The sequence below is a fragment of the Phyllostomus discolor genome, chromosome 6, assembly GCF_004126475.2.
Source record: "Phyllostomus discolor isolate MPI-MPIP mPhyDis1 chromosome 6, mPhyDis1.pri.v3, whole genome shotgun sequence".
NCBI lineage: Eukaryota > Metazoa > Chordata > Mammalia > Chiroptera > Phyllostomidae > Phyllostomus > Phyllostomus discolor.
The window spans coordinates 76,065,270-76,080,012 of NC_040908.2; the positions used below are offsets into that span (position 1 = coordinate 76,065,270).

At 41.6% G+C, this 14,743-nt stretch overlaps 1 protein-coding gene across 1 annotated transcript in view; it reads right to left on the reverse strand.

Moving 5' to 3' along the window:
* NPAS2 (neuronal PAS domain protein 2) overlaps positions 1–14,743 on the reverse strand; it is a 112,426-nt gene that overhangs the window by 27,033 nt on the left and 70,650 nt on the right. Inside the window, 4 exon segments of the mRNA XM_036028370.1 lie at positions 951–1,057; positions 1,767–1,849; positions 2,520–2,638; positions 14,015–14,125. Coding sequence (XP_035884263.1) covers positions 951–1,057; positions 1,767–1,849; positions 2,520–2,638; positions 14,015–14,125 — 420 coding nt within the window.

Below are 14,743 nucleotides of genomic sequence, written 5' to 3' on the forward strand. Positions count from 1 at the left end.
CACATACCTAGGTTGCCAGCTTGATCCCTGGTCAGGCATGTATGGGAGGCAACCAATTGATGTTTCTCTGTTTGTCTCTCTCCCCCTTCCTCTCTCTCTAATATCAGTAAAAATATCCTCGGGTGAGAAGTAAAAGAAATGCAGTGTTGGTGGTCAATCCATGGATCAGGATCCATAGGTCAATGCTACTACAAATCTTCCTGTGCAGAATTAGGGACTTGGCACCAAAAATATGACTTTAAATGGTTAATTCTTAAATTCTCTTGTTAAGTGAGAATGCAGACATGGTTGTAGTTTTCCCTTACCCTACACCAGAAGTCCTGCCTCCCATACCTTTGCCAAGTGCTCTTCTCTGTGCAGAAAACCTTCCTGATGTTTCTGCCTTAGCTAGATGAGGGACCCTCCTCTGAACCCCCCAATATCTTGTGTACCTCTCCTTTGCTTCACCAACAACATCTTATAAAGTCACCTATTTCTGCATTTTTATCAGCTTTTGTTCCTACAGAGCAGCAAAAAGAGTCTGATCATCTTTATGTCCTAGGCCTCTCTGATCATCTGGCCTGTGGCTTACATCTAATACTTGTCTTCTGGCTAAAGAAAGTTATGTAAATTCAGTATTTTGTATATCAAATACTATATTACATAACTTTAAAAAATGGCCAGTACCCTTTCCATTTCTTTAAGATTAAACAGTTTGTGTATGTGAGGGATACTGGGAAGATGCTGGGGTGTGGCCAGGCAGAGCAAAGTCAATTCTAGGTGAAAACACACACAGGGTCATCCAGACAACAACCTCCATCATACTCTTGGGTCATTTCAGAGAAGCCAAAATCTTCTACCTCAGGAAGAACCTGAGTAACAAGCAGACTTCTAGGCTAGGAGTCCTGCTGTTGGGGCTCTATGGACAGAACTAGAAGTCCTGCATGCCAGGGTGAGAAAGCAGTACTCACAGTGCTGGTGACACCTAGCAAGGAGCTCCAGATCATCAATGTGGTAGTAGTCATAACCTGAGGTTCCCAAAACTTCAAAAGGAAGGTATCCTATTATTGGAGGGGCTCTGCCAAGAACAATGGGATAATTCATCAGAGAGGACTCACTATGGTGGCTGCACCTCAATGCTGATGGTATAGCTTGCACATTTAATGATACATGGAGGCCTTGTTTCTCAAGAATAGGAGGAGAAAAATAATTTTGCATTGGTTAAAGCCCAAGGGGCTATGTATTCCAAAGTACTAGTTTTTTTTTTGTTTGTTTTGTTTTTGTTTTTTGCATATAGGTACTCAGTTCGCTTGGCATAACCTGGCCCAAATAATAACAAAATTTATCACAACTCAATAATTAAAAACAGCTGTAGATTGGGTCTGCCCAACTCCAAAGTGTAATAAAAAATTAGAGGATGGGGAGGGGAGACTGCTAGTTCTTAAACTGTAAAAAATGTCAGAAAGAAAGAAGATTAGGAGATAAGAGAAAAAGGAGTTGAAGGAAGTAAGATGAGAAGTTTATCTCACTTCTGCTCCTGCCTTCCTGGGAGCTGGAGAAGGTTCCCATTGGTGGAGGTGGGGGATCGGGTTGTATCCCAAAGATGTCCCTGGGCTGCAGTGTCTGGCTCTTCTGAAATGGTCTGACCCAAACACAGAATGCATCCATAGATATGGATAAATGCAATAGGAGGCAAACTGCCTAACCCTTGGCTGGGAACCACTTTTCCTTCTGCCAGGCCCAACCTTTTTCACCCCAACCCAGATAATGCTTTTCTTTTCACACACCTGTGATCCAGAAATAAAAACTTCCATTCCAAGCTGTGCCTTGAAGTGAATTCCTCTAGAGGTTCGTCAACTACACACATTTCCTATATTAGAAGGAAAAAAAGTGTTGCCTGAGGTGACAGATGCTCATGCTAGAGCTGCTTAGGATGACTGACTGGTGGGCCACAGAAGTTACAACTCTTCAGAGCAAGTCTTCAGGTTGTGTTGGATTGAAGCTTGTCATCTGTAGCTAATCTGGTATTAGCTGGTACAAAATTTATTTCACAAGATGGGGAAAAATAACCAGGAGCTAAAATGTCACACCCCTCCCTTCCCATTATCTCAAGTGTGGTAAACATGTGGAAAATGGCTTTTGATCTGCATTTGAATTACTAATTTAACTAAACATTCTTGCCACAGACACTAAAGCAATCATAGGCAAGAGATTTCAGACACTCAGTTTTACACTCAGTTCTCACTTCTGCCTGCCCTGAGTGGTATTAATGTTGTTATGAAATGTAGGAAGGTTTACAGAGCTCTAAAGAAGCATCTCCACAGGTTCAAGAGTGATTGATACCTTCAAACAAAATATCTCCTAGGAAATGCAGTTATGAGAGACAGCATGTGGGGCTGTCAGAGGTAAGGAAACCAGACACTTCAAATTTTAGTGACAATATCCTTGTAATTTAATTTTCCCATAAAGACAATTAAATATAAGTAAATGGAACTCAACTGTAATATTTCCACAGGATAACTTCTCTTCCAGGTACTTACCTTTAGGAATTGTGGTGTTGCCAGGTGAACAGTAGCTATGAAGCAGACCTCCTTTCCTAGAGATACCTGGCAAGGCCTTAGAAGGGCGCTGTCAAAGCCATTACAGGAAAAGCTAGGCACTGGGGAGGGAGGGACACAAGTTAGCCTATCTGTGGCCAGCCTGCCTGTATTCCTGTGAACCAGCACTGCACTCAGGGCTTGTGAACACTAACTCATCTCATTCTTATAACTTGGGGAGTAGGTGCTGTTGTTACCCTATTGCATAGGAACTGAGGCACAGATGGGTAAAGCAACTGCACAAGGCCACACAGAACCAGAATTTGAGTCACTAGTATACTACTTGCCTCTCACTTGCACTATCCTATAGCCACTAAGATGACTATGTTGGGAAAAATATTCTGAAAAATTAGAAGACACTCTCATTCTGCAGTTAGGGTCCAAACACTCACTCCAGGCAGTGTTTTAAGGGTCAATTCCATAGTCCATTAGTGTTTCTGATACTGATGGACCCAGGAAAATAACTTTGTCTTGGTACATGAACCCCTGTACCTGGTGTGGCATACCTGGAAGTCAAGGGCTTCTGCCCTGAAACACCTCCTTAGGGCCCTGTATGAGTCAGGGGCTCAGTCAGGCCTACTAAACAGATAGCCTCAGGACTTACAATGATCTCCAAAGGTACATTGTGTAGGTAACAAAATCTGTTTACTGCCTTATTTATTCTCACAAGTCTGGGAAGATACGACTTTCTTCATATTAACCAAGGTCACTCAGAGTAGAAATAATGGAGCAGGAACTGTACCCAGCTCTTAGGGACTCCAAGTCCAGGGTTCTAATAAAGATGGTTCTAGGTTCATCTCACCATGATGCTGAGACTAGGCCCCACGGGCCTCCTGAGGAGGTGCCCTTGGCACTAGCAGCAGTTTTCCCTGGTAGCTACAGATTTTCCCTCAGGTTGACTATGCACAACTGCCCTCTCTACCTTCTATGCCAGAGAACAATTCTGCCAGTTTAGCTGGAGTTTGCTGTGTGGGTGAAAGGATCCCATTAAATATGAGTAAAGTCATCTTACCATGTACACAATTTCTCACCAGTTCCCTGAGATCTTTCACGTGGCTGCCCAGGCATTACCCAGAGCAGTTAATTCAGAAACTTGGGGTGAAGCTCAGGCATCAGCATTTTAAAACCTCCCAGATTTACTAATGTGTCCCCAGGATTGAGGACTACTGTCATAATCCATATGACCTCTTTCCTTTTAAAATGTAGTTGATTATATCCTGTACATTTCTGAACTTGTAAATTAAAAGTTATGTTTTCTAGCCCTGGCTGGTGTGGCTCAGTGGATTGGGTGCTTTCCCACAAATCAAAAGGTCACTGGTTGGATTCCCTGTCAGGGCACATGCTTGGGTTGCAGGCCAGGTCCCCAGTCGGTGGCATGTAAGAGGCAACTACACATTGATGTTTCCCTCTCTTTCTCTCTCCCTTCCCCTCTCTAAACATAAATAAATATTTTAAAAAGTAATTTTTTCCAATTTAAGAACATATAAACATCAGAAAACAAAGTGCATTCTAAGATGATGTCTATAAGACTTTGGATTTTAGCTTTTCAATAATTTCTTACTTTATATGTGTATGGGCTTCTAAGTGATTAAATAATGTGGTGTTTTATCTACAGACATGAATAAATTCATTTTATCAAACATATTCTCTGAATGTATATACATAACTAATGCCTGTTTCCAAACATGACTATAAAGTGGGTAAAATAAAAAACACTGGTCCCAAGAGAGCTTGCATCTGTCATTAGTTGGCTTTTATCATTGCAGATTAATGTGTAGGGTAGGCCAAGGAACTTATCAAGGGAAATGAAAAAATTCCACATAAGGGAAAGGTTGCCAGATGTGAACATTTACATGATGAAAAAAAAGAAAAAATTGAAAATTTTCCCAGATGTGAAATATCCTGTCTACCAGAATCTAAGAGATATCACCAGCCACATAAACACAAAATAAAATGATCCCTACTCTTTCAGAATATCAAGACCTTCCAAGCAAATTTCTAAGGATTTCCCAGGAATTTAAGAGAGTCTTTCATCTGACTTGAACCATGTGCCTTGTTTGAGGGATCCTTTCTGCTATTAAATTCATGTGTCCTTTCAGTAAGTGACTTCCTTGGTGATTTACTGTGAGGAAGACAGGGACAGATGGAGTGTGAAATAGGCAAACAAGCCCCTAAGGCCTTCAAGTGGCAAGGATGTGTATCATGGCAATTAAATGGATGTTCTATAGAGATTCCTGTTGGCCTGGCTGCCTCCCAATATAGTTTTATCGACCCTTTATAACTTCGAAAGTTTTGAAGATGAAAATGCATCTCTAAGGACATCCCATTATTGCTTGTACCCTGCAGTGATAAGCTAGATATTTTAGAGAGGACCTCAGAACCAGTAAATACATCTTCTAAACAAACCTTTTCCCCCAACCCTGAAGCAGTTGAGAGCTTGATCAAATGTGATAGTAAGTCAAGGATCAAAGTTATAACACAGGCCAAGGGGAAAACCTTGGGAAGAAACATGGGGAAGAAGTTACTTTAAATATTTTGACAGTAGTATTTGAAATGACTTCCACTCTCAGCATGAGCCTTCTTGCATTTTCTGGAGAGTCACCACGTGGGCACATTGCTCCCTGGAACTTCACAGTAATATTTAGCTATCTTATCCCCAGGTAGTTTAGGAACAGTAATTAAAAATTTAATTAGCTGTTTTAGTTTAAGCAATAGAAAAGTATATCTAATTACAGCTGACAGCCTGAGCCTTTCAGAAGGATAAACCACTCAGTGCAGGCCCAGCCCTGTTTTATCGGATCTCTGACCTCAGCCTCTGTTCCTCTGTCCCTATCTCTGTCTCTGTTTCTCTCTCTCTCTCACACACACAGCACTCATGATAGAGAGAAAAGTGATTATTTCTTGCTACATCCCCTCTACCAAGTCATCGTCCTTAAAATTGATCATACTGTTGTCCAAAGCTAAAGTGACAGCCTTCCCTGTGGCAGGAACTGGATCTAATTCTCTCTCTCCAGCTCTGAGCAGGCATCTTGCAAACAGCAGGTGTCAACAAGTATTTATGGAAAGACTCTCAGACAAGATGACTCTCCATCTCACATCTAAGCCACAGCTCAAAGCCCAGTTTGGGAAGACAACTTCTGATCCTTGTCAACAACTAATGCATAGATTTTGAGATCCCAGGGTAATTTTTCCCTCCATAGCCCAGCCTGGGGCTGATGGTGGCAGGCTTACCATGGGAGCTTTCCCCTGGTGCTCAGATTAGCTCACTGCCCTACTCAAGCATTGACAGTGGTCAAAAGAACACCTGGGCAACATCTGCTGCAAATCAGCCATTTTTTCAATCAGTCCATGGAAAGTGTGGGAGTGCTCATCATGAAACACATGCTTGGAGAGATGCAGGATGGGGCTCTGTTTTTGGTCTTCCTAATAAAAGGGTCCATGGAACCACAAGGACCCCTCTTCATTCCTGAATCTTATAGCACAGTCTCTAAATTCAGAGACCCTGAAAGAAATTTTCCTTGGGCTAGCATTCTTAGGATTCCAAAAATAGAATAGTCCAAGGTTGTCCAGAGAATCAGAATTGCTTGTGCCCAGCATTCACTGGCTTCCAAATCTGCCTGACGACAAAGGTGAGCTTCAAATAAATCATAACAAAGAAATATGGATGACTGTAGGAGCAAGGAGAGTGCAGATGATGTGAGAACTTGTTCCCAAAGGGGAATGGGAGGGAAAGGAAGGAGCAGGGATTGTCATAGTGAACCTTTGCTGACAGCAAGGAGTAGAAGGAAAGGGAGAAAGATGTACCAATAATTTTCTGCTCAGTATGGGTTAAGTCATCAGGCCTAAACAATTAAGCATTCTGATAAGAGATGGCCTGCTTATGATAAATGACTTGCAACAGCTGTAGGAAGATACACTAACAGTCCACAAGATGACAAATAGCTTTCTCAGTACTTCTTGGAATAAATGGAAAACAAAGCAGGCAGGTATCTGGGGAGACGTGAAACCATGTGAGGTTTACTAAAGGAAGAATGAATCTCATTTGTGTTAAGTGTCTGAAAGATTGGCCAAGATTGCTGGAATGTTGAGGGGGAAATAATGTTCTGCACATTCATGAGAAATCATCGCCCCCATATTAAGCATGATTCCCAGACTCACATTTTTTCTCTTCCCAGTGTGTGTTCCCCAAGGTGTTCTGAAAAACCAGGTTATTGGGTTCTTGGGAGAGCAGCAGCACCATAATCCTGACCAGTGTTTGACCTAGGGTTCCACCTAACTTGTGGGGCTAATGTGTAGTTTTCTTTCCTTTCTGCCACTTCTATTTGGCACAGGGAAGAACAATGTTGGGCAGAAGCCACACCAGAAAGCTGGAGGGCAGCAAATTGTTAGATTGAAAATCATACTCTAATGGGAAAAATATACCTTAAATTTCTTCTTTCCCTTGGCATTCATTAATGAAAATGAGTCATTTTGGGGGCCAGAAGATGTAATGGCATTGACAAAATACGCACCAAATGGTGGGTGTGGACAGAGCCAAATTATTGTATGCTCAGGAAAGTGAACTTTCTGTAGGCCACTGTGCCCTGAGCCACAGTTGGATATCTTGTGCCCATTTTTATCACAATTATTGGACAACCTATACCAAAGTTCCCTGTACCAGGCTGAAACAAGCATGAAGATGGTTAATAAATGTACAACCATTCCTTACTGTTCCATTTTAATACAGACTGGAGATGCAAAGACAGGATGACAGTCTTAGGTAAAAATTTGTTCTTTTTTCTGATCTTAATTCCTCTGCAATCTACTCTGCAGCAATGTGCACTGCTGGGGAAGGACATAAGCTTCATTGTTAGGGTGGCAGGAACACTCTGATCCTGATCCTTGGGGCCTGTGACAGGCTAGATGAACCTGCACTAGACTTCTGGGTCTACTTCCAGTGAGGCCTGGCCAGCCTACAATTTGTTTCTTAACCAAGACACATCAATGAACTCAGCTTTGGAAAAAAATCACACCAAAACGAGACCTCCAAAGTCAGAAAATGAGGTAACAAACAGTAATCCCATGGAACATATAGAGTCAAGTGCTGTGAACTGAGCTGAAAGGCCACCCTTATGCAAGAACTTCAGTCTGGGTGTGTGATTAGAGGCAGCAGGTAAAATGAGGGCAGGGAGACTTTTATGCTCTGCTGTGTGGTTTCTGGAAAGCCCAGAGTGGAAAGTTTGTTGAGGGTGACCCATTTGGAACCACACCAGCGACTTTTGAATCATTGCTCTCTGGATTTCAGTCAGACACACATTTAAATCCAAAGAAGGGGGAGAGGCAGGAGCTCAAATAGAGGGTGGCTTTCTTCCTGGCAAGAGTGGTGGGGGTGGGGCTTCAGGACTTGGGAGTGTGGGGCTGGGGAAAGATAGACTCCCTGTCTGTTTAACTGGAGAAGTAAAAAGATGAAATGGTCTCCAGTTCCATCCATGGTGAAATAAGCCAGGCAGTGAGGGACAAATACCATATGATCTCCTCTTTAACTGGAACATAATCAACAAAAGAAAAAAGCAAACAAAATATAACCAGAGTCATTGAAATTAAGAACAATCTAACAATAGCCAGAGGGGAGGAAGATGGAGGGGACAATGGGGAGAAGGGTTTTCAGGAACTACTACAAAGGACACATCGATAAAATCAAGGGGGAGGGTGGAAGCAAGGGAGGGAGGTGGGTTTGGAGAGGATGGGGAGATAATACAGACAACTGTAATTGAACAACAATAAAATAATTCTTAAAAAGATAAAATAATATTTGTTTAAAAGCTTTAAAAAATGTGTTATGTGACAAACATAGCCCTGAATAAAGTAATTTCATTCTAACCCTATTCTGGAAATACCATGCAGAGCACAGGTACATCAGGGCTGCTCTGGCAGGGGCCCTCATCAGTTGGCCAGGATCAGTGAGTTTTTTATGAGAAGAGGAGATGTGCACTTCTATATCCCAGCTGATACTTTCTCATAGGCTGCCTTAGGAATTGTCCTAAAGTGAAACAATTTTAAGAAAGCTACATTCTTGTCCTTACTGACACACATTTTTCACATTTATTAAAAGTCTAGGTGAAAGATGTGAAGTCTTGTTATCTCCCCATTTCCTTCCTGCCACCCCCTGCCAAACACCTGTGGCAAAAGATGAAGTCCTAAGAAGTGGCCATGACCTTGGGGAAAATTCCATTTTGCTCAAGTATTTGGGCAACAGTTGCTGTGTCTGCACAGCAAGAGTAGATGAGGTAGGGTGAGGGGACATGAGGGGAGGTGAAGAGGTAGGTGGCATAAGTGGCTAGTGAATGAGGAAATGTCCAATTAGAGAGTCTAATAATGTTAATGAGGGCAAAAGGGCTTGTTTCCTCCCCCTGCCCCTAGACTCCAGAGTTGGCCTACTCATACTGGAAACAGAGCCAGCTGAAACCTGAGCAGTTAGTTATCTGGGTCAGCAGGTAAGCAGATGGGGTCTTCATCTATGTGATTTACTTGCCACCGAACACCCTCTCTGGCTTGGTCTTGCCCTCTCTTCCCTACCCTGAAACCTCTACATTTCACTTTGGCCCCTTTGTTTTAAAGCCTGAGAATTCCTATAAATGTGAATTTTAGCAGCAGCAAGGGCCTCTTTTGGCCTTGGGCCAAATTGGTTTATCAGAGGAGCTTCTAGGCTGGGAAGAGAATGTCAGGTACTGTTCTATAGGGGCCTGGGTAAGGATATTAGGGAGCACCCAGAGGAGGGTGGGGGCACAGAATGGGAAGTGAATGGAGGCTAAGGGTGAAATGTTCCTGACCACACACTGGTGCTCAGGAGGTCTTCCAGTGTAGACTATTCACAAGGCACAGGAAGTAAGTCAGGCTTCAGTTTACTCAGCACTTACCAATGTGATTTTAATCTTTACTTCACATTTAAAGTCAAAGAAGTAGCAGGAGCACTCCTGGAAGACACCACTAAATTCCTGGAATGTGCTTGGGGGTCAGTCAAGGATGGCTCTGTTATCACCTCCCAAGGAAGACAATGATTTCCCTGAGTTGAAAGTTCTTGCTCTGAATTGTGGCTCTGTCCCCATCACCTGTATGTCAGGGCCAAGTTTTCCAAGTCTCTGTCTAGGTCAATGTATTGTGTTGAGTGCTTATTTGTGTGCCAGGCAAAAACTGCATGGACCCAGGAAGGGCTGCAATGAACAGATTGAAGGCTGCTCTTTTCACCATGCCATTTTTTATAAAAATAAGAACCTCATATCTTGATAAGCACCAAGTAAGAATACACCAGGTAATAATACATAAACGAAACAGCTCTATAGAAATGAAATATTTTACTGCTGGGACTTTATCCTAAGAACACTAAAACACCAATACAAAAGAACCTATGCACCCCAATGTTCATAGCAGCACAATTTACAATAGCTAGGTGCTGGAAGCAACCTAGATGCCCATCAGTAAATGAATGGATCAAAAACCTATGGTACATTTACACAATGGAATTCTATGTAGCAGAAAGAAAGAAGGAGTTCCTACCCTTTGCCACAGCTTGGATGGAGCTGGAAAGAATTATGCTAAGCTAAACAAGCCAGGCAGTGAAAGACAAATACCATATGATCTCACCTTTAACAGGAACCTAAACAACAAAACAAAGAAACAAGCAAAATATAACCAAAGACACTGAAATATAGGACAGGCTGACAGTGACCACAGGGGAGAGAAAAGGGAATTTCAGGGGACAATGGGAAGGGTTTACAGGAACAAATTTAAAGGACACATGGACAAAAACTAGGGGGAGGGTGGTAATGGGAGGGAAGGGGAGAGGGTTGGGTGGGTGGGCTAGATATGGAGTAAAAGGGAGAAAACTGTACTTGAACAATGACTAAAATAAAATTAAAAAAAGAAATGAAATATTTTTCATAGTAATGGACCAAATTTGGGTTTCTGACATAGTTATTTGATATGTGAGCAGGCATTCTATTTAAATAAAACTAGTGTTCATGATCATTTTTCTTCCACACTTTGCATATTGTTTTTAAACTTGTGCCATGCATGGGAACTTGAGGATGTTACATGGGTTTGCTTGTGTAATGATCACGATTTTTAGTTCTGTATTTGGTGCTTTGACATTTGGGGACTTGCTGACCATGGAGGGACTGCTCCTCTCAGGGTCAGTCAGTTCCTAGGGATACTAAACAACTCACCTTCCAGTGTACCTTTCATATGGAAACCAACCAATGCAGATCCTAACCACCCCCTCTCCCTTCTGGCTTTCATACTATCCCCCTGCCCTAAAGTGATTACTCCAGGGCCAGGACTGGACAACCTGGACAACTCTGGGCAGCTTCTATAGCACAAAGCCCTGAAATTAGGCACAGGAGACAATTCTAAACCTGCTAACCCTGCCTTGCCTGTGCTTTCCAGCAGAAGCCACAATAGAGGCTCTTTGTATTTTTTCTGCTCCTCCTCCATCTAACCTATGCTGATGCTTCCCTGTGTGACCCTGCATGGTGTGCAGTGATGTGCTGTGCCTGCTGGATCTGTGCACATAAATCTCTTCCTTCATGATGACCATTGCCATGTCTGCATGCCTTATTATATTTGATATCCTCAAAACATCTTGGTATGTGGGTACAGGATATCTGTTGTACACAGGTATAGACATTTTATACCAATTTCAGGGAAGGGACAGGTCTGTGCTGTGCATCTGGATATTTAATTTCAACACAGATTTGTGGAAGGCAGCAAAACACTGGGCCTAAGCATGAATTCAAGGTTAGAATTGGTATAAATGTGGGTCCCTCTTCCCACTTATGCACCTCTGACTTCACTTTCTTATGCATCAATTTTCTCTACTGTTAAGAAGAGACAATGCCAATAGTACCATTTCATAAGGTTCTTGTGAGGATTCAATGAGATGATCAAGGCAAAGACTGAGCCCAGGGCCTGGTACTAAAGAAATCGCCCTGATGAGCTATTTTTTAAACTAATTGTTCAATGTTTATTGAGAAGTGAGCCTACAAAATCAAATTTGAATTATTATTTTTTCTATTATATTAAACCATATGTTATAGGTTAAAAATGGTGATTTTTGGTGATTTCATAGGGCTCCATGTTAGCAGTTCATTTGTCTCTCTGATGCTTTTTCTTATCTATTATAATTCAAGTCACTTATATTTCATGTTTTCCACAATTACATTAAGAGATTCTTGTCTCAACAAAACCCCTGCTAATTTTGGTTTGTTCAACAGGCTCTGGAAAGTTACTTTTTGCTCTTGACTTTAAATTTTCCACTTCCAATGCTGTGTGTTTATAGCAGTAACAGTCTCCGAAAATAAAATCACACATAATTTCCACACATTCTTTCAGGCAAACAAACATTGTCTTAACTTGAAGTAGAAATAAAGCCTTGTTAGTTAATTAAAAAAAAAAATCCCAGGTATTCATAATGAAGCCTGACTATTTCCTTGAAACCCTCTGAAAAGTGATCAATGACAGGAAGGTTCAAAGTGATATTCAACAGCATCTTAGAGAGTTGAGGGAATGGAAATTTACAAAGGACAGAACTGCTGCTCACCAGCAATCATGGGATGGTTCCTTTAATTAAGAGTGAGCACAGTTGTCATGGGGACACGTGGGAGCAGCATCCTTTCCCTTCTGTGCATGAAGCTACTTGAGATACGCTGCTCTCCCAACAGCTGGCATTACTTGTGGCCACAGCTCATGCTTCAAGCAAATTCCAAATCACTGCTTATTTTAACTCAAGGACAAGGTTGTCTGGAAAGGGTACCATAAGCAAGAGGAGTGTCACAGAAATTCCTATGGAATGGCATTTAGTATCATGATAGCACAGTATTTCTCCAAGTCCATGACCCCGTGGTTCTTTTCCAACTATGCAATCCCAGCCTCACCCTCAGGTCTTCTGAACTGGAGTCATTTGATAACACTAACAACATGCATTTTCATAGCTACCTCACCCCATTACCTACTGTACCCGGGCTGGCATCATGTTGGGTATTCTATGAGGTCACCCTCTTTATCTGGTAGCCGAATAAGCTACCATTTACTTTGCTGGTGTGGTTCACTGAACAATCATCTAAGAAGGTTTGGGAGAGCCTTTAGATAAGTCACTTTAGCATGGCCAGGCCTTGGCTTCATCTGTTTTGCTCAGATTTAGGGACCCACTTGGGGAAGAAGACCTTCCAATACTGAGTGGTGGATCCCAACCACTCAGGCAGAAGAGATCCAAGTTGACCATGGAGCCTATCATCCAGGCATAAATGCTGAACACGGCCTGGAAATTGCTTTGGCAGGATCATGCTGCTTAGCATCTAGTTACAGCCTTTTAAACAAAGTAAGTATATTTTATGCAAATAACATATAACAAAGGAGTCTCCAAAGCTGGAGGAAAAACTTCTGATTGCCCCAATATTAGGACTTGGTGCCATGGAAACTTTGGGACTAATCTGACTGTGATAACTGAATTTGACAATGGACCCAGACTTAAACAACAGTAATCAAGGAGCACAAGTGAGCACTGCCATCAATTCCCTTATGCCTTTCACCTGCCTACCTACCTTCTCCTTTCTGAGGTTCATCTTTCTGTATGTATTCCTTTGATATTTTTCCTCCTTTCTTCTTTCTACCATTCCCTGTCAACACTTCCTTCTGGTTTTTCCCATCTCTGCTGTTTTATGAAATGCTTGATCTTTCAAAGTTATTTGTTTTGTGTTTCAGAGTATGAGACAAACAAAAGGCAGGTCAGCCTGTGCTAGGTTCCACAGCAGGGCTGTGTGGTGGGACATGTGTCTCTTAGTTTCTGGCATCAGGTCTGCATTTCCATTTTGCAGGCGTCAGAAGTAAAACTGAATGTTTAAGTCTGGTTTAGAGATGCACCAAGAGCTTACACAATTATTTGCTTGGGTAATTTCAGAAAGGACAGCTTTACCACTTAACCTATCCTGCTTGGCAGTTCATCCAATGTAGATGAGCACGGGCCTAAGGACCAGAGTTATTAAAATATGCTCACAGCAGTGTAGGAAGGGCGGTAAAATTGTAAAATTGTAGAAAGCAAAGTTATGGATCATCATGTCACAATGAAGCCCTGTCTGGCTGTTTGTTGGCCAAGCCTCTTCTATATTAACTGTCAATTATTTCCCACAGTAGAACTATTCCATCAGCCTGCAAGTAAATAAATGAATAATGTACATTTTAGTGGGATTTTGCACACTGATATAAACAGGTGTGGAAATGTGTTCCTCTCTAATGGGAAATAACATTTACAAGCACAAAAAAACACACATCTTGGGAATGAAAAATCCAAATGCAAACATGTAAAGCACAGAATCTCTTGCCTCCTTCCTCCATGGATTCTTATGTCCCTATGTGCATATTTGTATGATAAAAGATGCTGGTGTGATTACATAACAAGTAAAGCTTACCATTGTAAGAGCGAAAATTTCCTACAAATTTTATGTATTCATAAGTCGGAAATTCCTTTGGGTTCAAGCTGCCTCTGAGAAGATGGCAATAAAACTCTAAATCATTGCCAGCTGTGTCATTAAGGGAAAAGAGAGAGAAAGAGAACATGAGCATTATTCAATGTAAACTAAACAAGTCACATCCTTGTGAAACTCACATGGTGAGAATATTTCTTTAATTGTGATTGACTTTTGGACATGGTATTGTAACCTTTGCACCATAGGTTCCACCCCATAATTTACAGATATATTGCATTCCATACTTGAACCCAATTAATTGTCTTTGCTCACAGGTGTCTGGTTGGTTATGCCAGCATTAATTAGTGCCACTTGTTTTCAGGGGGTATATTAAAATAATGCAGCTCATATAGAACTGCAGCATTTAATTTAATCTTTTTTGCTTTTCTCTGAGGTAAAATCAGATGAACAATAGGATAAATTCTTCATGGAAAATGGACAAACGCTTGAACAAGCACAAGGCAGCTTCAGTACCTCCATCAGTGTATCTGCTTCATTAAGTGACAAATGATTCAGCAGACACCAAGGCCAGACTTGTAGCCAGGTGCCAGTTTAAAAACTTAGAAGCACCAAACAAACTGCAAATGTGTATAAATTATCCAATAACAGACTAGGGAGAAGAAAATTTGGATTTCTGACCTAATTATTCAGTTTTAGGCTGGTTATTTGGTA